A 25,005-nucleotide genomic window follows, 5' to 3' on the forward strand; every position below is an offset into this window, starting at 1 on the left:
CCTAACAAAAGATAACACTACTTTCTCATAAGATCATGAAAAAGGTTTTGCCATTACTATCACACAAGCATTAAGAAACAGACATTATCTGGTGAAGGTTCCCATAAGCAGCCAAATGGTTACTAACTGGTTGATAAATTCTAGGGGTGGAATAGCTGACCCTGTATGGGATTTTCTTATATCCTTAAGGGAGGGACTAAGAAAAAGAATCTAGACACTTGGAATCTAAGCTAAGTTCTGACACTGCCTTCGGGATTTCAGGAATTTCATCCAAATGGGCCATTACCTCCAGCTCGGAGGAGAAAAGAAGTACATTAAGGACCATTTCTAGGCTTAAGTTCGGAGGATTTCACTCTCTGTTAACTCACTTTGAGCTACACCTGTGTGTTCCTTACATATTTAAACATTACTAACTTGGTCATCAGGAATCTCTGATAATGTAGCTCAGCGTTATTTAGAGACTTCCCTGGTGGTGAAGTGGTTAAGAATCCGCCTGCCAGTGCAGGGGACATGGGTTCGATCTCTGGTCCAGGAAGATCCCACATGCCGCAGAGCAATTAAGTCCGTGCACCACAACTACTGAGCCTGCGCTCTAGAGCCCACGAGCCACAAGTACTGAGCCCACGAGCCACAACTACTGAAGCCTGTGCACCTAGAGCCGGAGCTCTGCAACAAGAGAAACCACTGCAATGAGAAGCCCGCGCACCACAACTAAGAGTAGCCCCTGCTCGATGCAAATGGAGAAAGCCTGTGTGCAGCAATGAAGACCCAATGCAACCAAATAAATAAATAAAAATAAAATTAAAAAAAATGTTATTTAATATTAGAAGCCTTTTTTCTCCAAATCAAGTTTTCTGTGCAATTTGAATATGTGAAACAGACACACCTATCTCAACCCAAAGCATGTCCCTCTGGCAGCCTCTAGTGCAACCAAGGGCTCCAAGGAACGCACTTTGAAAACCACCCATCTAGTCCTGCTCTAAGGAGGTACGATCTGCCCCAGATTTTGAAGCTACAGGGTAAGAACTGAACTGCAAAAATAAATGCTTTCTGCTTGACGTGACCCTTTTCAAAGTGACGGGAGTGAATATAGAGGTTAGCATTTCTGAAGATGCCAAGTATGAGTTTGGAAAGGGCTTGGCATCAGGTGTGCTGAGCTACTCGACAGCAAGTCCCTTTCCCACTAGAGGGTCAGTTTTCGCTTAGAAAAAAGAAGAATCTGGACTGGAATCAGGTCTTCTCAACACTTTTTCCCACCTTGAAGCACAGTTTTGGTGCACAGAGCATGTTCCTCCATCCTATCTTTCATTATAGGGTTTGCAGAAGAGGAGGGTGGGAGGAATGGTACCCACGATCAAGCAACATCTCAAGGCAGGTGGGCAGGCGAGGTCTGCAAAAGACCCCCTTACTCTGATGGGCTCCCACCGTGGACCTATCCGCTCCCTCCTACCCACTCCATTCTCCAATTGAGAGACACGATCCTACAGGCTTTTACAGTTCATTATGCTGTCATATTTCCTGCTGCCAAGTGCTTCTCAACTTCCACATATAATACTCGAAGCCCCTTGATTTAAAGGGAGTCTTAATTTGTGCTTTGAGGGTATTCATCTCAGGGGCAGTGAGTTAGTATTATTATATTCAGTCCAGAATTTTCCTATTTAGAAAACTTTTCTTCTTAAAACATCTACCTACGGACCCTGTAACCAAATTAATTTGAAGGGTCTCCTCCCTTTCTTTACTCTAGGACTGCTACACTCTTATTTTCTCTAGGATCCCCCAACCCCTTACCCTGATTACCACATACTTTTATACTGGACATTCAAAATCCATGTTCCCACTTATGCTTGTTAAGTAGCATGGCGTGCCCGGATCTGGAATTTATCGTTCCTTTTAAAGTAAACCCATGCCAGACAATTTCAGCAGGGAGATGCTTTTTCATTTTAAGGGTGTGGGAAAGGCCACTGAGATGGGAAGAGGGAGAGGGAGTGAAATATTTCGGATACTGCATACTTTACCCGTTATGTCATGCTGTTTGAATGACTCACTGTAGATCTGATACTGATTCGGACAATGTTTCTTCAGCCACTTGCAGACATCCTGCTGAGTCCACAGAGCCACTGGTTTTGACAGCTTCACCGTAGCCGACTATAAATACAGACGGAAAAGAAGATCTGTTAGTGCCAGCCTCATGCCTAGAAAGGCACTGCTGTTAGAAGTCCTCTAGTGTGGTAAAGGCTACAGGCTGGATTCCCTGAAGATAAACATCTGACTCTTGTCTTCCTCTGAGCCTCTGCAGAACTTCTCCATGCCCCTGAAAGCCAGAAAGAAAAGGTCCAGGTGGAGAAGGCCATGAAAACTACACCTATTCTCAGATTCTCTCTACTGGGAGAAGTCCCCAGGAAGTAGTGTTTTCTGATGACTCCTCTAACAACAAGACAATTAGGTTGCTAAGCAATTGACTGAATTTTAGGGGTGAAACAGCTGCCCCCAAGTGGCCTTTCTCTGTATCCCAAGAAAGTGTCCATTTCTCACTATCCTCTGATATCTCTAGGACCTAGGATAACTGGTCCCAGCAGGTGCTAATAATTATTTTAGGAACGAATGTTATAGGCTTTAGATACCTACATATGAATAGCTCCTGAGAGCTCTGGATTTAGGGTGGCCCTGTAAAGTCTAGGAATTAGTTATGCACAGTAGGTAAGGAAAAAGTCAATTCCACCAGCACGTGGGGAATGGTAATAAGATAATGAGTGTAGCTAGACTTCATGTAGAAGCCAACTAGCCGGAGTCATTTATTGCTCACTGGATCTTTCAGGGAGGCTTATGAAACAAAACAGAACACGGAGGTGCAAAGGACCCAGCCTTTGACCAATGGCAGGTTAGAAATACATTCATTCATCGACAAGCATCAACTGTGCTAGACGCTGGTCTGCCTCATAGATCCCAGGGACTTGGCTGAGGCTAAGTGAAAGCTTACCTAGCTATAATCTTTATCATTCTGGATCAGTGTTTGCATTCTGGTTCGGGATTTTAATACAAGTAGTTCTCTAAAGGATGTTGGACAGTACACAGACCTGGCCTTAAATATCACTGACCTCACTAGGGATCATTCTCTTTCACTTCTCTTTCAATCTCTCAGATTATGTGAAGGGGAGAGCCTTGATTTTGTATGTGTGATTTAACATCTTTCTAACACCTGCTAACATGATCTTTGACAAAGAGAGGGCTTCCTTCAGCCTCGGAACTGTCACTGGAAAGCAGAATTTTCATCTAGCATATAACAACTGCTGTGTTTTACTTTTTTTATATTTAAGGTTACCTTTATTTTATGACAAATAAATTATGGCAAAAATACATTCTATTTTCTGTAGTAATACCTAGATTGCTTTTAAAACAAATTTGAGTTAATAAAAACCTGGGTCATTATTTACAACTGTCAAGATACAGAAGCAACTTAAATGTCCATCAATAGATGAATCGATAAAGAAGATGTGGTGTGTGTGTATATATATATATATATAATGAAATACTACTCATCCATAAAAAAGAACGAAATTTTGCCATTTGCAGCAACATGGATAGACTTTGAGGGAGTTATGCTAAGTGAAATAAGTCAGAGAAAGACATATACTGTATGATATCACTTACATGTGGAATCTAAAAAATACAACAAACTAGTGACCATAACAACAAAGAAGCAGACTTGCAGATATACAGAACAGACTAGTGGTTACCAGTGGGGAGACGGAAGAGGGGAGGGGCATGATAGGAGGAGGGGACTATGAGGTACACACTAATAGGTATAAAATAAGCTACAAGAATATACTGTACAAAACCGGAATACAGCCAATGTTTTATAATAACTATAAATGGAGTATAAGCTTTAAAAATCGTGTCTCACTATACTGTACACCTGTAACTTACAATATTGTACATCAACTATACTTCAATAAAATGGGTCCATTTCAAGAAAAATTAAGGAAACAATAATACAGATGGTAATAGTAAAAATAGTGGAAGTGAAATGCAGGTGATTCAAGTCTAGAAAACAGTGTTCAGGTGTTATTTTTTATTAGTATATTTTGAATTGTATGATTCTTTGGACCATCACTTATAAAATAATTACAAATAAAACATCATTTTTTACTTTGTGCTGTGGTATTTTTTTTTTCTTTCACTCTCAGGAGTGGCAGATTGTATTTTTCCAAAGATGATTTTATATATGCACAGATACATACATACACACATACATATCTCCTTTTCACTGATTGTGACCTTCATTCCTCCACCGATATTTGGGGTTGATGTTGTCTCTGTTTGAATTTTGACAGGGTTCACGGAGGGCCTGGCCAATGGAGTACAGCAGAATTGATGCTATCTGTGACTTCTGAGGCTACATCAGAAAAGAGACAGAGCTTCTGCCTGGCTCACCCTCTCTGGCACTCACCTTCAGAACCTGGCCACTATATTGTGAGGAAGCTCTGACCACATGAAGAGACCAGGTAGAGGAGTTTTGGCCAATCCCCCAGCTTAAAGTCTCAGCTGACAGCTACCACCAACCCTATCAACTGTCAGACAAATGAGTAACCAAGCTTTAGATGATTCCAGCTACCAGGATTCAAATCTTCCAGCTCAGACGTCCAGATGCTGTGATGCAGAGACACACATAATCCACTAGCAATATGTACAGTTGTCTTCCACCATTAAGTGTTGGGGTAATTTGTTTTGCAACCCTAGTAACTGGAACACTCAGTGAGGATACAATAGTTATGACTGTGCTCCCCAGAGTGCCTTGCACTTAACAGATGCTCTACAGAGCCACGATGAACAAGCGAAGAAATTAATGAAATCATTCTCACTGAGTCTGAGCTCACAGACCTGCCTTACTTTTAATCAGCAGCGAATTTCAAGTCTAGCCCTCGCTGCTCTACCCCGACTGTGTGCTGCTCACGTGGCTCCTGATCAAACTTGTCCGTCTCTCCCTTCCACTCTGCATACTCTAGTCACAGACTGCCAGCCATCTTCCCTCTAAGCACTGCATACAACCATATCAATTGCTTTCCTAATTTTGATGAGGAAGAAGGGCCTCTGGCATGGATGGTGCAAATGAGTGCATGCTTTGTTGTAGTTTAGCTTTTTCCCTTTTGCTAGTCATCACTTTTCCCTCGCATGATTAGGAAACCAGAGTTTCAGCTCTTTTAGCTAGGAATGCACTTCCCACCATGTTTCACAAGTCAGCACCTCTGAATCTGCCTCCTTCCTGCTCTAAAATTTTCCTTCAGATTAGCTGAATGGGTTCTTAGCTGACACATCATTGCCCTGAAACCCCTTGTAAGTTTCTCGCAAGTAAAGCTAATCACATCTTTTGAAAACTCCTATAAACCAGTCACAGGAGGCTGTAAATTAGGAAGGGAAAGGCAAGAAGATAAATTGCTTATACCTCAATTTACCAAACTTCCTAGGAGGTCATTCTCTAACTTGCTCATTTCCTAGGAAATGGAACACCCTCAGCTCCAAGACAAGTCTCATCAACTGGAGATTCGGGGGAGATTAATCCAAACACACCAAGTCAACTCAGAATACATCCTCACCAGCTTACCATGTACTCTTGTGTTATAAATTTCCTTTGATTATAAATCCAGGTGTTCCGAGGCTAACAATCCAGGTGTTGCTTTGCTTTGCCTTCACAATATACTCTTACTCAGCAGTAATTTGGTGTTACATGCTTGGACAGCAATAAACACAAAGCTTCAGGTACAGATTTTTAAGACCACATGAACCTACGGGGATCTGCCTCCATGTAAACAGGCATAACAAATACAGTGGGGAGGGATAGATTCCTACCATTAATAAGCCCTGTCTGTCTCTTACTCAGATAGTGATACATGTATCGGCCCCATTTATCAACTGATTCTTAGCTTTGGCTCTAATATGAACTTGTTATTAGTTTGTTACACATTAACTTTTTTTTTATCTGAATAATTATTTTCTTAACATCTTTATTGCAGTATAATTGCTTTACAATGGTGTGTTAGTTTCTGCTGTATAACAAAGTGAATCAGCCATACATATACATATGTCCCCAGATCCCCTCCCTCTTGCATCTCCCTCCCACCCTCCCTATCCCACCCCTCTAGGTGGTCACAAAGCACCGAGCTGGTCTCCCTGTGCTATGCGGCTGCTTCCCACTAGCTATCTATTTTACATTCGGTAGTGTATGTATGTCCATGCCACTCTCTCACTTCGTCCCGGCTTCCCCTTCCCCCTCCCCGCATCCTCAAGTCCGTTCTCTACGTCTGCGTCTTTATTCCTGTCCTGCCCCTAGGTTCTTCAGAACCATGTTTTCTTTTTTTTAGATTCCATACATATGCGTTAGCCTACGGTATGTGTTGTTCTTTCTGACTTACCCCACTCCGTATGACAGTCTCTGGGTCCACCCACCTCACTACCAGGACATGGAAGCCACCTGAGCGTCCATTGACAGACGATGGATAAAGAAGATGCGGCCCATGTACACAGGGGACTATTACTCAGCCATACACACTAACTTGTGAAGAGCCGTCGTGGACTTCAGCTGCCTCAGTGCGCGCTGCCGAGATTCTCTAGTCTCAGAGCAGACTTTTGTTTGTTCCGCCTCAGCTGCTCGCCTAGCAGCCCAGGTCAACCTGTGCTCCTCTCCCTTCTGTCACGATGCCCCCAACCCCAACAGCAACCAGGCTTGGGGAGTGAATGCCATAACCAGGCTCTTTTCTTTCTTTCTTTTTCGTTTTTTAATCGAAGTAGAGTTGATCTACAATGGTGTGCCAATCTCTGCTGTGCAGCAAAGTGACTCAGTCAGCCATAAAAAAAGAACTAAATAACGCCATTTGCAGCAACATGGATGCAACTAGAGAGGATCATACTAAGTGAAGGAAGTCAGCAAGAGAGAGACACCCACCGTATGCTATCACTTATCCGTGGAATCTAAAAGATGGCACAAATGAACCTATGTATAAAGCAGAAACATAACCTGATTTCTGATTTCCACGGGCCATTTGGAACAAGCACGTGTTAAACGCACATCAATCTCTTTATCACATTGTCCCGCTGGGAGGTGCAGAGTTGTCCAGTCTTCGTAGCTCCATAGTGTTACTTCAACTCTCCTCCTTTCCTCTGCCACCCAACACTCATGCCTCTCTCCGCACCCAACGTTAGGTAATTTTCTCGAATGTGCTGCATTTTATTTCTCCCCCACAGAAGGAGCCTAAACCGAAATAACAGTTTGTAAAGCAAAGAGATAGTATTTCATATTCAGTAGAAAATAATAAAAAAATCTTGCCCAAGGCAAACATCAGAAAAAGCACTTGCCCCATTTCTTTCTCTACACTCAGGCCTGCTACATCATTCTCTGGATTTCCATCCCTGGAGACACTTTTGGTTTGTTCTGCTGCCCCTGAAAGAGGCCGGAGGCAGTTCATTACCTTCCCCATGCATTGTAACACCACGCGGAATTCTAGGCATTTTCTTTCTGAATTGGTCCTGGCCTTTCTATAGACAATCTGAATGTGTATTTCAGATGCCTTCACGTTCTGTTTTTTTTCTTTTTTTTCTTTTAGCATCTTTATTGGAGTATAATTGCTTTACAATGGTGTGTCAGTTGCTGCTGTAAAACAAAGTGAATCAGCTATATGTATACATATATCCCCATATCTCCTCCTTCTTGCATCTCCCTCCCACCCTCCCTATCCCACCCCTCTAGGTGGTCACAAAGCACCGAGCTGATCTCCCTGTGCTATGAGGCTGCTTCCCACTAGCTATCTGTTTTACATTTGGTAGTGTATAGGGGCAGGACAGGAATAAAGACACAGACATAGAGAATGGACTTGAGGACACAGGGAGGGGGAAGGGTAAGCTGGGGAGTGAGGGAGTAGCATTGACATATACACACTTTCTGTTTTACAGAGACCTCACTTTATGCAAAAGACACATTACATTCCTGAGGGAAAAGTTGTTTGCAAATTGCTTTATTTTGCAAGTAATTCCTACTTTAATTTACCCTTATTCAATAATTTCAGCTACATTTTACAGTAACTTCTGATTTGTATTTAACTGGAAAGAGTTCTCAAGTTTTAAGTTCTTTAAGGTAAACCTGAAGCATTTCTGCTAAGTAATAAAAAATGTTTTAAAGAAGTTTGATATTGAAAGAACATATCAATATTACAAAGTGCTTTTAAAGTTAAATTTTATCTTGTAATTCAATTATCCCTTATTTGTTTTGCAATATAAATTCTCTTTTAAATTACTGTGTTTTGATTTATAAGAGAATGCTGAAATTTTAAGTCCCCAGTAGTTGTACAAACTCTTAAGGAGCTAAGCTTACATGAAGCCCAGTGGTTGATTGTGAAAAAATAGAGAAAGCAAAGACTGTTGTTTATTTCCACTGGCAGGACAAAGCAAGCTTTATGGCCAAATATCAGGAAGTGGTAAACATACTTGCAGCATCTCATTATAAGCAAGCATTTGCAAACTCTAAAAATGCTTCTTCCTTCTCTTACCATCTTGCAATGTTTTTTCTTTAGTTCTAGGTCTTCTTTTTATTGGCTTCTATTGTGTCATCTTACTCAAGATTGGAAAAAGGAGGGAAGAGAGGGGAGAGGGGAGAGAAACACACACACAAACAGTAACCTATTAATGTATATTTTAGCAGCTTTTATGCTATTTACCAAAAAAAAGGGCCTCTAATTATCAAGAAGGATGGGCTAGTTCACAGAATACTTGGCATTTAATTAAATAATTCTTAAGTACTAATAATGCCCTCTTCTGCGACCTGAACTCTTTCATGGGAAAACTGGTTAGACAAATTTTAAAAGGTATCTCTTCTATTGTATTCTATCCCCAGGGTAGTTTATAACATCCACCTGGTCACTTTTGGCTTCAACCCAAAATATCTTATGATGAATGACACTCTTAAACCTCTTGTCTTCCCAAGAGAGGATATCTCACTGCTAGAAAGTTTCCAGGTAGAAGCTGAACACCTTTCCTCTTGGATGAATGAAAGATTCATTTCTTTCACATTTTCTAACTTTGACCACTGCTTTAATATCACCTGGATCACTTTATGCTTCCTAATTTGTGATGCTGATCTCTTCTGAGCAGTATGACACCTCTGAGTAGCAGTAGTGGCTAAGCAACTTCAGTAATTTTTCCAAGTATACAGTGTGGCACTGATTAGTTTCTTCAATTGTTTTCCATACAGCAACTGTTTTAGATCTTTGACTTTCCAGTCTCCTCCACAGGGCATTGTAGCTTGTTAATATTTCCTTCAAAAGGCACGGTCTTAAATATGATGAATGAAATGTGTTATTAAGCCTAAACCTTCATTATTACTGAGTCATATCATCATTGACTATACAGGACTCAGGGGCAAGTTCTAAAACTTTGTGTTTTCTTTAAATGAATTTCTGTCAAGCTACAGCTCTCTTATCCTGAAGGTAGATTTCTGTGAACCTCAATTTTGCAGGTTTCAATTCAGCATTTGAGATCCTTATTAAACAGGGTACTTGGTTATTCTCCCATATCTGCCCCACCCATGTAAAGAAAAGGTCTCTGAGGTCCTCAATAACTTTAAAGACTGTAACAGCGTCCTGGGATTAAAAGTTTGAGAACCACTGTTTTAAGGCATCATCATGGTGGTGTCATTAAAGGAAAAAAAGACATCTGGCTTGACATAATTGTTTTCCCTTAATTTGTCCATATTGAATTTTTGATGGCTTTTTTCCTTCCTAAATGCTCAGAATCACAGAAACTGAAAGTGTGAAGGAATCTAAACAGTCAGTATGTTCAAGTTTAAACCCAAGGCAAGAGTCCAATCCACTTTAAGACATCTATCCATAAAATGGTGACTAGTAAACCTGGGCCATGATGGATGTATCAAGGGTGTGTGTGTGTAAACAACTTGACTTGAATACATAAAAAGCAAATGTCAATCCCTTAACTGAAAATAATGACTACATTTTTCTTTTCTCTTTTTTTTTTGAAGCTGCACAAGAGCTAAAGAAATCTAGATCTAGATCTGAGAAAATGATGATCTAGATTCAAGACCCTCCCTGAAAATTTACAGCATTAGAAAATGCATCCTGCAAAACACACCATTATTCCATCGCTATAAGCGTTAGTAGTTTAAAATGGTCCTTTGTGTCAAAGCCAAAGTCAGACTTCCATCATCTTTCTCACTGATTTTTGAGTCCTACTTCTGGAGCAATTCAAGACAAATCTCACTACCCACTGCACTGATTTCCAGTCCACACATCACACTGGTGCTGTCCGTGGGATCACGTCTTTTAATTGCATGTCTCTCTCTGTTGCCTCCCCAGAGTAAAGAATCAAATATACAACTGATCACTTCACAGTTCCATCTGCAAACCTAGGAAACTTTTCTATTTCAACTTGTCCAAAAATGAGCTCCTGTTCTTCCTCTCAAAACTGTCTTCTAGGGCTTCCCTGGTGGCGCAGTGGTTGAGAGTTCGCCTGCCGATGCAGGGGACACGGGTTCGTGCCCTGGTCCAGGAAGATCCCACATGCCGCGGAGCGGCTGGGCCCGTGAGCCATGGCTGCTGAGCCTGCGCATCCGGAGCCTGTGCTTTGCAACGGGAGAGGCCACAACAGTGAGAGGCCCGCGTACAGCAAAAAAACCCCAAAAAACGTTTAACACAGCCTTAAGCAATCTGAGCACGTAGTATCTTTGATGCCACCTTTACTACTACTCTTTCCTTACTACATGTGCTCCCACTATACCAGCCTTCTTGCTGTTGCTCACAAATGCCAACTATATCCGCTCCTCCTTTTGCCTGAAATGGTCTTTTCCCAGATACCCACACAGCTAATTCCCTCACTTCCTTCCAGCCTTTGTTCAAATACTACATTTTCAATAAGTCCTATCTTAATCTCCCTAATTAAAAATGCAACATTCTTCCCTCAGGCTTCCAACACTCATTAATTACCTTGTTCCACTGCTTCCTTCTCCATTTTAAGTATCCTCTAACACACTACAGAGCTAACTTATTTTGTCTTTTGTTTATTATCTGTTTCTTTCCACTGGCTTGCAACCTCCACAAGGGCAAGGATCTTTTTTATTTCATGAAGAATCCCACACTTTAGAACAATGCCTGGCACATAGCAACAATAATTTGCTGAAGGAATGAAACAACGGTCTGTCCATCATATATCACCGCTCCTATAGCCTTGAGTGTCGGAAAACTGGTTCAAGTCCCAGCTGTGCTTTTGACAGTCACAGGTTGGGAGTAAAACAGGCTTTCCTCCAATTAGATTTCTCTCATATTGAGCCAAAAATGCAGCGACTTTCCAACACTATAATTCTTAGCAAGATAGCTCACATCTCTGATCCTCACTTTTTTTCTTTTTTGAATGACATGAAGAGTGATATAATGAAAGAACTTGGCATTTGGAATCTTGCAGACCTGGACTGAAGGCTGGCTCTGGAGTTCACTAGCACTGTGACCTTGGGAAGGTCACTAAACCTTTCTAAACATGCTCCTCAATATGCTGGAAACAATTCCTCTCTTGTCCTTGGTAGAAGGATTAGAAGTAGTTTATCTAAATGCTTAGAAGTGCCTGCCACATAGATGTGCTCAGGAAGAGTTATCTCCACATCCCTTGAATGGCATCAGTACACTCTCCTGCTGGATTCCCAAGCCTGATTTGGGGAAGCAATAGTGCAGTGAACACAGACAGTCCTCGGAGTCCAGCTGACTTGAGCTGAGTTACAGGCATTGTGAGATGGTGTTAGGTGTACTGAGCTAAGACCTGAAGAAAAATAGCTGATAGGAAAGGAGAAGGATGAAAAGGCACTAGTGGAGAAGGTAGGTATAGGAGCGGGGAGAGAGTGAGAACATGTAGAAAAAGGAAAGAAAAAAAGATGGAAAAACAAAGATACCAAATTAGGAGACACAAGGCAATGGTCCTCCTTATTCAGGCCGGCTTTGCTGCAACTACACAAATATCACCTCATGTCTTCCAACAATAGGTTGTGCCAGTGGTTTTTCTCGGACTTGGAGTCAGCTCTTTCTTGTCTCCAGGACAGTCAGGCACAAAGTGTCCTAATTCCACACCAAAGATATGGCCCAGATCCCCCAGGCACCTAACTATTTATAAAGGTGCACATCTAGATGTGTGGACTCTACCACTTACAAGCTGTGAAGCAGATGCTCGCATGGAATGCTGGTTAGGATCTGCTGCATCCCAAATGTGCGCTACTGGGTATCAGGGCTTCTAACAATAAAACCTCATGGAGGGAATAAACAGACATGCGCAGGCAGTCAAGAGGAAACAAGATGCCTCTGGCATCCCAGATGGCTCTGGTTCCCAAGGCCTGCCTTTCTTATCAGCCCAGATTGTGGCACCTGTCAAGTGGAACACGAAGGGACAGGATCACACTGTACCGTGTGCCTGCTCATGGTACAGTGGGAAAACCCATCACTCATCCACCCAGATAAGCACACCCTACAGGGGAGATGCTATGCCTGCGAGGCGCCAAGGCACATGTACACTCGGAGCACGTACCCCTGCGTGAGTGCTGAATGAACAAAAGCAAAACTGAAAGCAAACAGGAACGAGAAAATTGGTTGTTGATCATCATTTCATAAGTTTACAAAAATTCCTTTGGAACAACAATGTGGTAGATTGATAACAAAAATGTCCTCAGTGCAAAAAAAAAAAGAAAAAGAAAAAAAATGACCCTTTGCAATATGACCTCAGGTCATTAGGTCACAAGGTAGCATCTATTTCTCCATCTCTTGAGTCTAGGGGAGGGAGAGAAAGGAGCTTGTGGCTTGCTTTGATCAAAAGAACAAGGCAGATGTAAACACTGCTATATTTAAAAAGGATAACCAACAAGGACCTACTGTAGAGCACAGGGAACTCTGCTCGGTATTACGTGGCAGCCTGGATGGGAGGGGAGTCTGGACACATGTATACATATGGCTGAGTTGCTTTGCTGTGCACCTGAAACTATCACAACATTGTTAATCGGATATACTCCAATATAAAATAAAAAGTAAAAATAAAATAACAAGGCAGAGGTGATGATGGGCCAGGTCCAGAGGCCCTCCGTGCTTGGACATTCTTCTTGCTCCCCTGAAATTGCTAGGAGAACAGGCCTGGTGAAGTTGGAGCAAATCAGGCTTCGGAATGTGGCAGGGGAGGATTAATGCCATTCTAGACATAATATTAGGTACATTTCTGTAACAGCATATGGGAAGAATTGTTTTAAGTACTTTAGATAAATTGTCTTTAACCTTCCCAACAATCTACAATCCTCCCAACAATCTACAAAGTAGTTTTTATTTTCAGTTTATAGAGAAACAGGCTTAGAGGGGTAAAGTAGCTCATCCAAGGTCACACTGCTAGTGAACTCAAACTCCATGCTTACTCCATGCTATCACTCTGGCCTGATGGACACAGGGGAAAAACGTGGATCATGATATCACTTTGGCTTGACGGATGTAGGGAAAAAAAGATGTGACTTATCTTACTGAGGTTCTCAGTGCTAGACTTCTGTGATTGAATCAATGAAGGTAAATCTGATCAAAACCAACTCTGCCTTTGTCATAAGCTGGGTATGCCAAGCTTAGATCTGGGATCAGCCCCAGTCATGAGACCTCTAGTCCAGGGCTCTTTCCATTCTCCTTATCATGGAAGGAGGCACATATTTTACACTGTACAGTGGGGCAATGCTCATCTCTGCCTCTCAACTACATGACCAATAAAATGTGAATAAAAACATCTCTCCCCATCTTACAAAGTTGTTGTGAAGATCAAATAAAATAATCAAAAGGCTGAGTGTTCACTTTGGATGATTTTACAGAAAAAGAGAGGGCCGACGGGTCTTAGGGAAATTGAGGGTACCATGCTATTGGGACTCAGGAGAAAACAAAAGCACTAAGAAAATGCTGCTGCAACTGTATTTAGCAGGGACAGGATGGGGACTTGGGATTGGAGAGCCTAAAAACTCTAGAATCTGGTAGGGTAGGGGCCAGTCTATGTAAAGCTTCTAATACTAGTGTTAATTGGCTTTAAAATTCAAGTCTACATAAAGGATAGTCATTCTCCAGGTCCACGACTTCTCGGTGGCAAAATAATTTGTCTGTATATTCAACTGAGCCACATGACAACTTAATTCAGTGGGGGCTGTTATGGACTAAGTGTTTGTGTCCCCAAAATACCTATGCTAGGGCCTAACCCTCAATGTTACTATATTTGGAGGCAGAGATTTTATGGAAATAATTAAGGTTAAATGAGGTCATAAAGTGGGGTCCTGATCCCATAGGATTACTGTCCTTGTAGAACAAGAAACAACAGAGAGCTCTTTGTATCTCTCTCCACAGGATGTGGACACAGCAAGAAGGTGGCTGTCTCCAAGCCAGGAAGAGAGCGCTCACCAGAATCTGCATGCTGGGACCCCGATCTTGAACTTCCAGCCCCCAGAACTGTGACAAAATAAATTTCTGTTATTTGAGCTACACAGTTTGATGGTTTTTTGTTATGGCAGTTCAAGCTGACTAATAGAGGGGCAAACTTTAGTTCAGATAAATGGGTCAGGTGGACAAAACAGTGTGACAATCGAAGATTGACAGAGCTTTGAAAATCTTACTATTTACATATAATAGGGAAGAGAATAAAATGGAGGTAAGATGCATTATATATATGCATATATATATATCATATATATATATATGTATATGATAAAAGCAAAAACATTTCCTTATATATTTACATATTCTTTTAAAAACTTATTCATACAACTAAAGAAAATTTTACCAGGATTTATCTCATTAACACAATTACTTTTATCTTTATAAACTATTCTTCCAGAATCCATGTCCATGCACGTGTTTTTAAGGCCACATTTCCCTCTGAACAAAAACTTATGCACGTTTACTTGCTTACCAATTTAGGTCATTCTTATACTTCTATAGTCATACTGTCTATTTGTAACCTTCTTGTTGCTATCAAGGAAAGCATGCACATGTTTTTTTAAAAAGTTATACAAAAGAGCTTATAGTGAAAAATACAAGTTCCATCTCTTCTCCCTGGAAACTATTATTTCTTCAAAGTTGAACACATACACAGTCTAACTCAAATACCTCCCTTCTCCAACCCCAGTTGCAATTTCCAGGGCCAACCTCTTAATGGTTCCTCTTTCAGTCTCTTTAATTCATCAGACTTAGAGAATTACCTGTGGACACCCCGATGAGAAAGATGAGGAATTAGCACACACAATGCTGCCCTTTCTCCTTCATTTTCCTTGGTTTGCTCTTTGTATTATTAACTTTATCTCTTAATTAGTTATCTTTGTAGCCTTAATATACTTAAATATAGATTTCCCAAATAAGCTCCTTTTAATTTTTTTCTATGGCTGTTAATTTCCTTCTTACATTTTCAACTCTTGTTCATCCCCTTCCAAGTCCCCCTTTGTCATCTATAGGATTATTTTTATACTGTCATGCTTAACAGCGCATATTTTGCCCTACAACCTCTATTTGATCTGCTATATTATGACTGCAGATTGATTCAAAGTTAAAAAAAAACAGTAACCAGCATTTACCTTATTATGACTGTGTAAGTACTGTTCAAATGTTGAGCCAGTTAGTCTGGTATGAATTATTTTTTCTTGTTTCATATTCTCAGCAGTCCAATGTCATATCTGCTGAAAATCTCAAAGAAGTTTCCCAACATGGAAACGAAACAGACTTTCTTCTCTTACGTGCCAGCAGTTGCTTAAGTTCATTCCACAATTTAGCACGCTGTTCCTACATACCATCTGTATTTTCATCAACATTGGGGTCAATAAACTATGGCCTCTTGGACAAACTCCAGCGCACTACTACCTACTTCTGTGTGGTCCACAATCTAATTAATCATGGTTTTTATATATAAATGGTTGAAAAAAACCCCAAAAGAATAGTACTATGTTACGATGGGTAAAAGTTGGGTAAAAATCAAACTTCAGTATTCATGAAATTATCCTGGAACATGGCTACGCCCATCTGCCTCCGTGCTACAAAGTCGGAGAGAATGATTTTGACAGAGACTGAATGGCTTGCAAAGCTGAGAATATTTACTACCTGGTTCTTCATAAAAAAGTTTGCCAACCTTTGTTATAAACGTTGAGAGATTTTTCTTCAATTTCATCTGCACAATCATCTACTAAATTTTAAAATTTATTTCAAAAATTGCATTTTAATTCCAACGGGCTGCCTTATTCTCTAATGTGTTCTTTTTTCCGAAGCTTCCAGGACTTTTTCTTTTTATTAATTTTATTTTTTTGGTGGTATGCGGCCCTCTCACTGCTGTGGCCTCTCCTGCCATGGAGCACAGGCCCTGGACGCACAGGCCCAGCAGCCATGGCCCACGGGCCCAGCTGCTCCGTGGCATGTGGGATCCTCCCGGACTGGGGCACGAACCCGCGTCCCCTGCACCAGCAGGCAGATTCTCAACCACTGCGCCACCAGGGAAGCCCTCAGGACATTTTTTATAAAAAACATCTTTACTGGAGTATAATTGCTTTACAATGGTGTGTTACTTTCTGCTGTAACAGCAGGAACAAAGGAAATCAGCTATATGTATACATATATCCCCATATCCCCCCGCTCTTGCATCTCCCTCCCACCCCTCTAGGTGGTCACAAAGCACCGAGCTGATCTCCCTGTGCTATGTCGCTGCTTCCCACTAGCTATCTATTTTACATTTGGTAATGTACATACGTCAATCCTACTCTCTCACTTCGTCCCAGTTTACACTTCCCCCGCCCCGTGTCCTCAAGTCCATTCTCTCTAAGTCTGCGTCTTTATTCCTGTCCTGCCCCTAGGATCATCAGAACCATTTTTTTTTAGATTCCATATATATGTGTTAGCATATGGTATTTCTTTTTCTCTTTCTAACTTACTTCACTCTGTATGACAGAATCTAGGTCCATCCACCTCACTAAAAATAGCACAATTTCGTTTCTTTTTATGGCTGAGGAATATTCCATTGTCTATATGTGCCACATCTTCTTTACCCATTCATCTCTCGATGGACACTTAGGTTGCTTCCCTGTCCTGGCTATTGTAAATAGAGCTGCAATGAACGTTGTGGTACGTGACACTTTTTGAATTATGGTCTGCTCAGGGTATATGCCCAGTAGTGGGATTGCTGGGTCACATGGTAGTTCTATTTTTAGTTTTTTAAGGAACCTCCATACTGTTCTCCATAGTGGCTGTATTAATTTACATTCCCACCAACAGCACAAGAGGGTTCCCTTTTCTCCACATCCTCTCCAGCATTTATTGTTTGCAGATTTTTTGATGATGGCCATTCTGACTGGTGTAAGGTGATACCTCATTGTAGTTTTGATTTGCATTTCTCTAATGATTAGTGATGTTGAGCATCCTTTCACTTGTTTGTTGGCAATCTGTATATGTTCTTTGGAGAAATGTCTATTTAGGTCTTCTGCCCATTTTTGGATTGGGTTGTTTGTTTTTTTGATATTGAATTGCATGAGCTGCTTGTATATTTGGAGAATAATCCTTTGTCAGTTGCTTCATCTGCAAATATTTTCTCCCATTCTGAGGGCTGTCTTTTCATTTTCTTTATGGTTTCCTTTGCTGTGCAAAAGCTTTTAAGCTTCATTAGGTCCCATTTGTTTATTTTTGTTTTTATTTCCATTTCTCTACAGGGTAGGTCAAAAAGGATTTTGCTGTGATTTATGTCATAGAGTGTTCTGCCTATGTTTTCCTCTAAGAGTTTGATAGTGTCTGGCCTTACATTAGGTCTTTAATCCATTTTGAGTTTATTTTTGTATATGGTGTTAGGGAGTGTTCTAATTTCATTTTTACATGTAGCTGTCCAGTTTTCCAAGCACCACTTATTGAAGAGGCTGTCTTTTCTCCACTGTATATTCTTGCCTCCTTTATGAAAGATAAGGTGACCATATGTGCGTGGGTTAATCTCTGGGCTTGGTATCCTGTTCCACTGATCTATATTTCTGTTTTTGTGCCAGTACCATACTGTTTTGATTACTGTAGCTCTGTAATATAGCCTGAAGTCAGGGAGCCTGATTCCTCCAGCTCCATTTTTCTTTCTCAAGATTGCTTTGGCTATTTGGGATCTTTTGTGTTTCCATACAAATTGTGAAATTTTTTTGTTCTAGTTCTGTGAAAAATGCCATTGGTAGCTTGATAGAGATTGCACTGAATCTGTAGATTGCTTTGGGTAGTATAGTCATTTTCACAGTGTTGATTCTTCCAATCCAAGAAAATGGTATATCTCTCCATTTGTTTGTATCATCCTTAATTTCTTTCATCAGTGTCTTATAGTTTTCTGCATACAGGTCTTTTGTCTCCTTAGGTAGGTTTATTCCTAGATATTTTATTCTTTTTATTTCAATGGTAAATGGGAGTGTTTCCTCAATTTCTCTTTCGAATTTTTCATCATTAGTGTACAGGAATGCAAGAGATTTCTTGCATTAATTTTGTATCCTGCTACTTTACCAAATTCATTGATTAGTTCTAATAGTTTTCTGGTAGCATCTTTAGGATTCTCTGTGTATAGTATCATGTCAACTGCAAACAGTGACAGCTTTACTTCTTCTTTTCCGATTTGGATTCCGTTTATTTCTTTTCCTTCTCTGATTGCTGTGGCTAAAGCTTCCAAAACTATGTTGAATAAGAGTGGTGAGAGTGGACAACCTTGTCTTGTGCTTGATTTTAGAGGAGATGGTTTCAGTTTTTCACCATTGAGAACAATGTTGGCTGTGGGTTTGTCATATATGGCCATTATCATGTTCACGTAAGTTCCCTCGATGCCTCCTTTCTGGAGGGATTTTATCATAAATGGGTGTTGGATTTTGTCGAAAGCTTTTCTGCATCTATTGAGATTATCATATGGTTTTCCTCCTTCAGTTGGTTTATATGGTGTATCACATTTATTGATTTGTGTATATTGAAGAATCCTTGCATTCCTGGGATAAAACCCACTTGATCATGGTGTATGATCCTTTCAATGTGCTGTTGGATTCTGTTTGCTAGTATTTTGTTGAGGATTTTTGCACCTATATTCATCAGTGATATTGGCCTGTAGTTTTCTTCCTTTGTGGCATCTCTGTCTGGTTTTGGTAGCAGGGTGATGGTGGCCTCGTAGAATGAGTTTGAGAGTGTTCCTCCCTCTGCTATATTTTGGAAGAGTTTGAGAAGGATAGGTGTTAGCTCTTCTCTAAATGTTTGATAGAATTCGCCTGTGAAGTCATCTGGTCCTGGGCTTTTGTTTGTTGGAAGATTTTAAATCACCATTTCAATTTCAGTGCTTCTGACTGACCTGTTTATATTTTCTATTTCTTCCCGCTTCAGTCTTGGAAGGTTGTGCTTTTCTAAGAATTTGTCCATTTCTTTCAGGTGGCCATTTTATTGGCATTTAGGTGCTTGTAGTCATCTCTCATCATCCTTTTTATTTCTGCAGTGTCAGTTGTTACTTCTTTTTCATTTCTAATTCTGTTGATTAGAGTCTTCTCCCTTTTTTTCTTGATGTGTCTGGCTAGGGATTTATCAATTTTGTTTATATTCTCAAAGAACCAGCTTTTAGTTTTATTGATCTTTGCTATCGTTTCCTTCATTTATTTTTCATTTATTTCTGATCTGACCTTTACGATTTCTTTCCTTTGGTTAACTTCGGGGTTTTCTTTTTTTGTTGTTGTTGTTCTTCTTTTCTAATTGCTTTAGGTGTATAGTTAGGTTGTTTATTTGAGATATTTCTTGTTTCTTGAGGTAGGATTGTATTGCTGTAAACTTCCCTCTTAAAACTGCTTTTGCTGCATACCATAGGTTTTGGGTAATTGTGTTTCCACTGTCATTTGTTTCTAGGTATTTTTTGATTTCCTCTTTGATTTCTTCAGTGATCTCTTGGTTATTTAGTAGCATATGGTTTTGCCTCCATTTGTTTGTATTTTTTACAGGTTTTTTTTCCCCTGTAATTGATATCTAGTCTCATAGCGTTGTGGTCAGAAGAGATACTTGATACAATTTCAATATTCTTAAATTTACCAAGGCTTGATTTGTGACCCAAGATGTGATCTATCATGAAAAATGTTCCATGAACACTTGAGAAGAAAGTGTATTCTGTTGTTTTTGGATGGAATGTCCTAAAAATATCAATTAAATCCATTTTGTTTAATGTGTCATTTAAAGCTTGTGTTTCCTTATTTCTTTTCATTTTGGATGATCTGTCCATTGGTGAAAGTGGGGTGTTAAGTACCCTACTATGACTGTGTTACTGTCATTTCCCCTTTTATGGCTATTAGCATTTGCCTTATGTATTGAGGTGCTCCTATGTTGGGTGCATAAATATTTACAATTCTTATATCTTCTTCTTGGATTGATCCCTTGATCATTATGTAGTGTCCTTCTTTGTATCTTGTAATAGTCTTTATTTTAAAGTCTATTTTGTCTGATACGAGAATTGCTACTCCAGCTTTTTTGTTGTTGTTGTTGCGGTATGTGGGCCTCTCACTGTTGTGGCCTCTCCTGTTGTGGAGCACAGGCTCCGGACGTGCAGCCTCTGCGGCCGTGGCTCACAGGCCCAGCCGCTCCGCAGCATGTGGGATCCTCCCGGACCAGGTCACGAACCCGTGTCCCCTGCATCGGCAGGTGGACTCTCAACCACTGCGCCACCAGGGAAGTCCCAGTTTTCTGATTTCCATTGGCATGGAATACCTTTTTCATCCCCTCACATACATTCTGTATGAGTCCCTAGGTCTGAAGTGGGTCTCTTGTAGAAAGCATATGTATGGGTCTTGTTTTTGTATCCATTCAGCCAGTCTATCTGGTTGGAACATTTAATCCATTTACATTTAAGGTAATTATCAATATGTATGTTCCTATTAACATTTTCTTAATTGTTTTGGGTTTGTTTTTGTAGGTCTTTTCCTTCTCTTGTGTTTCCTGCCTAGAGAAGTTCTTTTAGCATTTGTTGTAAAGCTGGTTTGGTGGTGCTGAATTCTCTTAGCTTTTGCTTGTCTGTAAGTGTTATAATTTCTCCGTCGAATCTGAATGAGATCCTGCTGGGTACAGTAATCTTGGCTGTAGGTTTTTCCCTTTCATCCCTTTAAATATGTCCTGCCACACCCTTCTGGCTTGCAGAGTTTCTGCTGAAAGATCAGCTGTTAACCTTATGGGGATTCCCTTGTATGTTATTTGTTGCTTTTCCCTTGCTTTTTTTTTTTTTTTTTTTTTTTTTGCGGTACGCAGGCTTCTCACTGTTGTGGCCTCTCCCGTTGCTGAGCACAGGCTCCGGATGCGCAGGCTCAGCGGCCATGGCTTATAGGCCCAGCCACTCCGTGGCATGTGGGATCTTCCCGGACCAGGGCATGAACCCGTGTCCCCTGCATCGGCAGGCGGACTCTCAACCACTGCGCCACCAGGGAAGTCCCCTTGCTGCTTTTAATATTTTTTCTTTGTAATTTTTGATAGTTTGATTAGTATGTGTCTTGGCATGTTTCTCCTTGGATTTATCCTGTATGGGACTCTCTGTGCTTCCTGGACTTGAGTGACTATTTCTTTACGCATGTTAGGGAAGTTTTTAACTACAATGTCTTCAAATATTTTCTCAGACCCTTTCTTTTTCTCTTCTTCTTCTGGGACCCCTATAATTTGAATGTTGGTACATTTAATGTTGTCCCAGAGGTCTCTGGGACTGTCCTCAATTGTTTTCATTCTTTATTCTGCTCTGCGGTAGTTATTTCCACTATTTTACCTTCCAGGTCACTTATCCATTCCTCTGCCTCAGTTATTCTGCTATTGATTCCTTCTAGAGAACTTTTAATCTCATTTATTGTGTTGTTCATCATTGTTTGTTTGCTCTTTAGTTCTTCTAGGTCCTTGTTAAACGTTTCTTGTATTTTCTCCATTCTATTTCTAAGATTTTGGATCATCTTTACAATCATTACTCTGAATTCGTTTTCAGGTAGACTGCCTATTTCCTCTTCATTTCTTTGGTCTGGTGGGTTTTTACCTTGCTCCTTCCTCTGCTGTGTATTTCTCTGTCTTCTCATTTTGCTTAACTTACTGTGTTTGGGGTCTCCTTTTCACAGGCTGCAGGTTCGTAGTTCCCGTTTTTTTTTTTTGGTGTCTCTCCCAGTGGGTAGGGTTGGTTCAGTGCCTTGTGTAGGCTTCCTAGTGGACAGGACTGATGCCTGTGTTCTGGTGGGTGGGGCTGGATCTTGTCTTTCTGGTGGGCAGGTCTGCATCTGGTGGTGTGTTTTGGGGTGTCTGTGAACTTAGTATGATTTTAGGCAGCCTCTCTGCTAATGGGTGGGGTTGTGTTCTTGTCTTGGTAGTTGTTTGGCATGGGGTGTCCAGCACTGGAGATTGCTTGACATTGGGTAGAGCTGGGTCTTAGTGCTGAGATGGAGATGTATAGGAGAGCTCTCACCAACTGATGTTATATGGGGCCAGGAGGTCTCTGGTAGTCCAATGTCCTCAACTTGGCTCTTCCACCTCAGAGGCTCAGGTTTGATACTAGGCCAGAGCACCAAGACCCTGTCAGCCACACGGCTGTTTTGGCATCAGTGGTCCTGGTCCTGCCCCTGCCCCTGCTCAGACTCTGGGCCTGTGCCCGGTCCCGCAACACCGGGCCACGTGCCCCTGGGAACAGGCACCCCACAGTGACTCCTGAGTGGGGAAGTGGAGGGGGGATGAGCCATCAATGAGGATGGGGTTTCCTTGATAGGTGGTGCAAGCCAGACTCCTTGTGAACAAGTCTGGGACCAGAGGCCTCTGGCCTCCGCCACACCCCGGTCAGGACTTTTTAAAAAAATGCATTTTTATAGGGATGCAATATGTTTTTGAGTATCTTTGAAGACACTAAAAGAATTTTTTAAAAGGAGGGTTTTTATTATTCAACAGTTTCTTTGTACATATTTGACTTTATCTGTAGATTTCCTGCAAATATCTGGTTTATATCTTTATCTCTTAATTTAAAAAAAAATGAGGCAATGGAGACAAGGGAGGGATTTCTGTGCATGTGCACTGGGCTTGATGCCTGAGTAGGCTATTACTCAAAATGCTCCCCAAATGCCAAAACGAAGATGACCTCACTCTGGAGTGCTAATACCCACAAAATAAGCTCCAATTCATCCTAGACACATAAAAATTTAACTTTTAAGAGACAGACTATTTTTTTGGTTGAGGCATAAACATCTGGCCATTGGGCTTTCTTTCTGCAAGCAGGAATGGGCAAGGAAAAGACTGTTTGATGGAAACTGCTTTACTGATTCCCCATTTTATGTCCTGTTTTCCACTCCTGTCCCCCAGTCTAGAACCTCTTTGAGATTTTACAGTGAAACTCATTGGCCTCTCTTCTCCTTTCCTTTCTCATTGTTATTGCCATCTAATGTTTATATTCCCATACTATTATCTTTAAATGGTATTCAGCAGGAAGAGGACATAGACATCTGTGCTTAGTTTGTGATCAGTATGGACGATTGACAAATTTACTTATTTTTAAAAATAGTTATCATGATAATATTGTATATATACAAAAGAATATACATCCGCATATAGGTACACACAGTAGTGTGCCACTGAAAATCTAATAATTTAATCATTCCTCCATTAATAGACAAGCTATATTGTTTGCCTTTTTTGCCACAACATATTTTGAAAACCCAATCTCCCCCTCCCCTACCTCCAGCTACTGCCCCATTTTTCCATTCTCTTCACAGAAACACATCTTGAAAGAATTGTCTGAGGTAACAATCTGTTGCAGCACCTTGTGCTGTCATTCTAGTCGGGTTTCACTCCCTCCTCTCCCAACTGAACATGCTCTTGTCATGGCCACTGAGGCATCCAGAGGCTAAGTCCAACAGCACTTCTTCCAGCATCGCACATCCCTTCATGTGGCCTCTTGGTTGCACCTGACACCATGAGCCACACTGTGATGTTGAAATACTTCCTTCTTCTGGTTTCCATACATCTCGCTCTAATGGTTTTCTTTCTACTTCTCCAGTTATTTCCCTTTTTGCTAGCTGCTTCTCCTCTAATCTGCTCCTAAATGGTCTGTTTGGGGATTTGATCCTGTAACCCCTTCTACTTTCTACATGTACTTTCATCTGTGGTAATTTCAAGTCCTATTGGCTTTAAATATTGTTTATAAATCAGTGATGCTGAAGTTTTATACTTCTACCTCAATATCTCTAACTTCAACTTATTTAGACAAACTGCCTACACGATGTCTCACTTGGAGCTCCAATAGGCTTTCAATCTCAACATGTCCGAAACAGAATTCACGATTTCCCTCAAATCTGATATCCTGCCAGTGTTTCTATGTCTTGGGAGATACTGACCCAAAGTCCAGTAATCATCCTTTCATTCCTTGGCTTTCCCTTACCCCATCCCTAATATACAAATACATACAATCAATACCAGGAATGTCAAGACTGCATGGAAAATGTGTCCAGGACCCATATACTCAAGTTTACTCCTTCCAACCCAAAAAGATAACCATTTGTCACCTAGACTCTGGCAATAATTTTTTATCTCATTTCCCAACCTCCACACTTGCCATCTATAAACTATTCTCCATAGCTCAATAAAGACAAACTCTTAAATGTGTAAATCTAATTGAGTTCTTCATTGCCTTTTCCTTCCACTTACAATAAAATCCAAACTCCATCCTCCAGCCTGCAAGGCCCTTTCCTAGAACATCTCCAACTCTTCTTTGCCTTGGTCTTGATGTTCCTAGACCAAGACCTTCTCATCTTTTCGCTCCTCCAACACACGGAGCCCATCCCTATTCTAGGGCAAGTACTAAAGGCTAGCTATTCTCTCAGCTGTTCTCATCACTAGCACGGGCTTGTCATTCAGATCTCAGTTTAAATGTCATCTCCTCAGGGCTGATTTCCTTGACCATCAGATCATAACTAAACCCCAAAACATTTTTAATGCATTATAGCTCTTCTTGTTATCTAATAGTTTTCCA

The 25,005-nt window shown here is 40.8% G+C and overlaps 1 protein-coding gene across 3 annotated transcripts in view; it reads right to left on the reverse strand.

The window, feature by feature from the left end:
- Positions 1 to 25,005, reverse strand: part of SAMD12 (sterile alpha motif domain containing 12) — a 412,259-nt gene that overhangs the window by 226,058 nt on the left and 161,196 nt on the right. For all 3 annotated transcript variants that reach the window (XM_059995094.1, XM_069541569.1, XM_059995093.1), the window contains one exon: positions 2,016 to 2,145. In XM_059995094.1, coding sequence (XP_059851077.1) covers positions 2,016 to 2,145 — 130 coding nt within the window. The remainder of the gene's footprint in view (positions 1 to 2,015; positions 2,146 to 25,005) is intronic.

Source organism: Delphinus delphis, chromosome 17 (assembly GCF_949987515.2).
Source record: "Delphinus delphis chromosome 17, mDelDel1.2, whole genome shotgun sequence".
Lineage (NCBI taxonomy): Eukaryota > Metazoa > Chordata > Mammalia > Artiodactyla > Delphinidae > Delphinus > Delphinus delphis.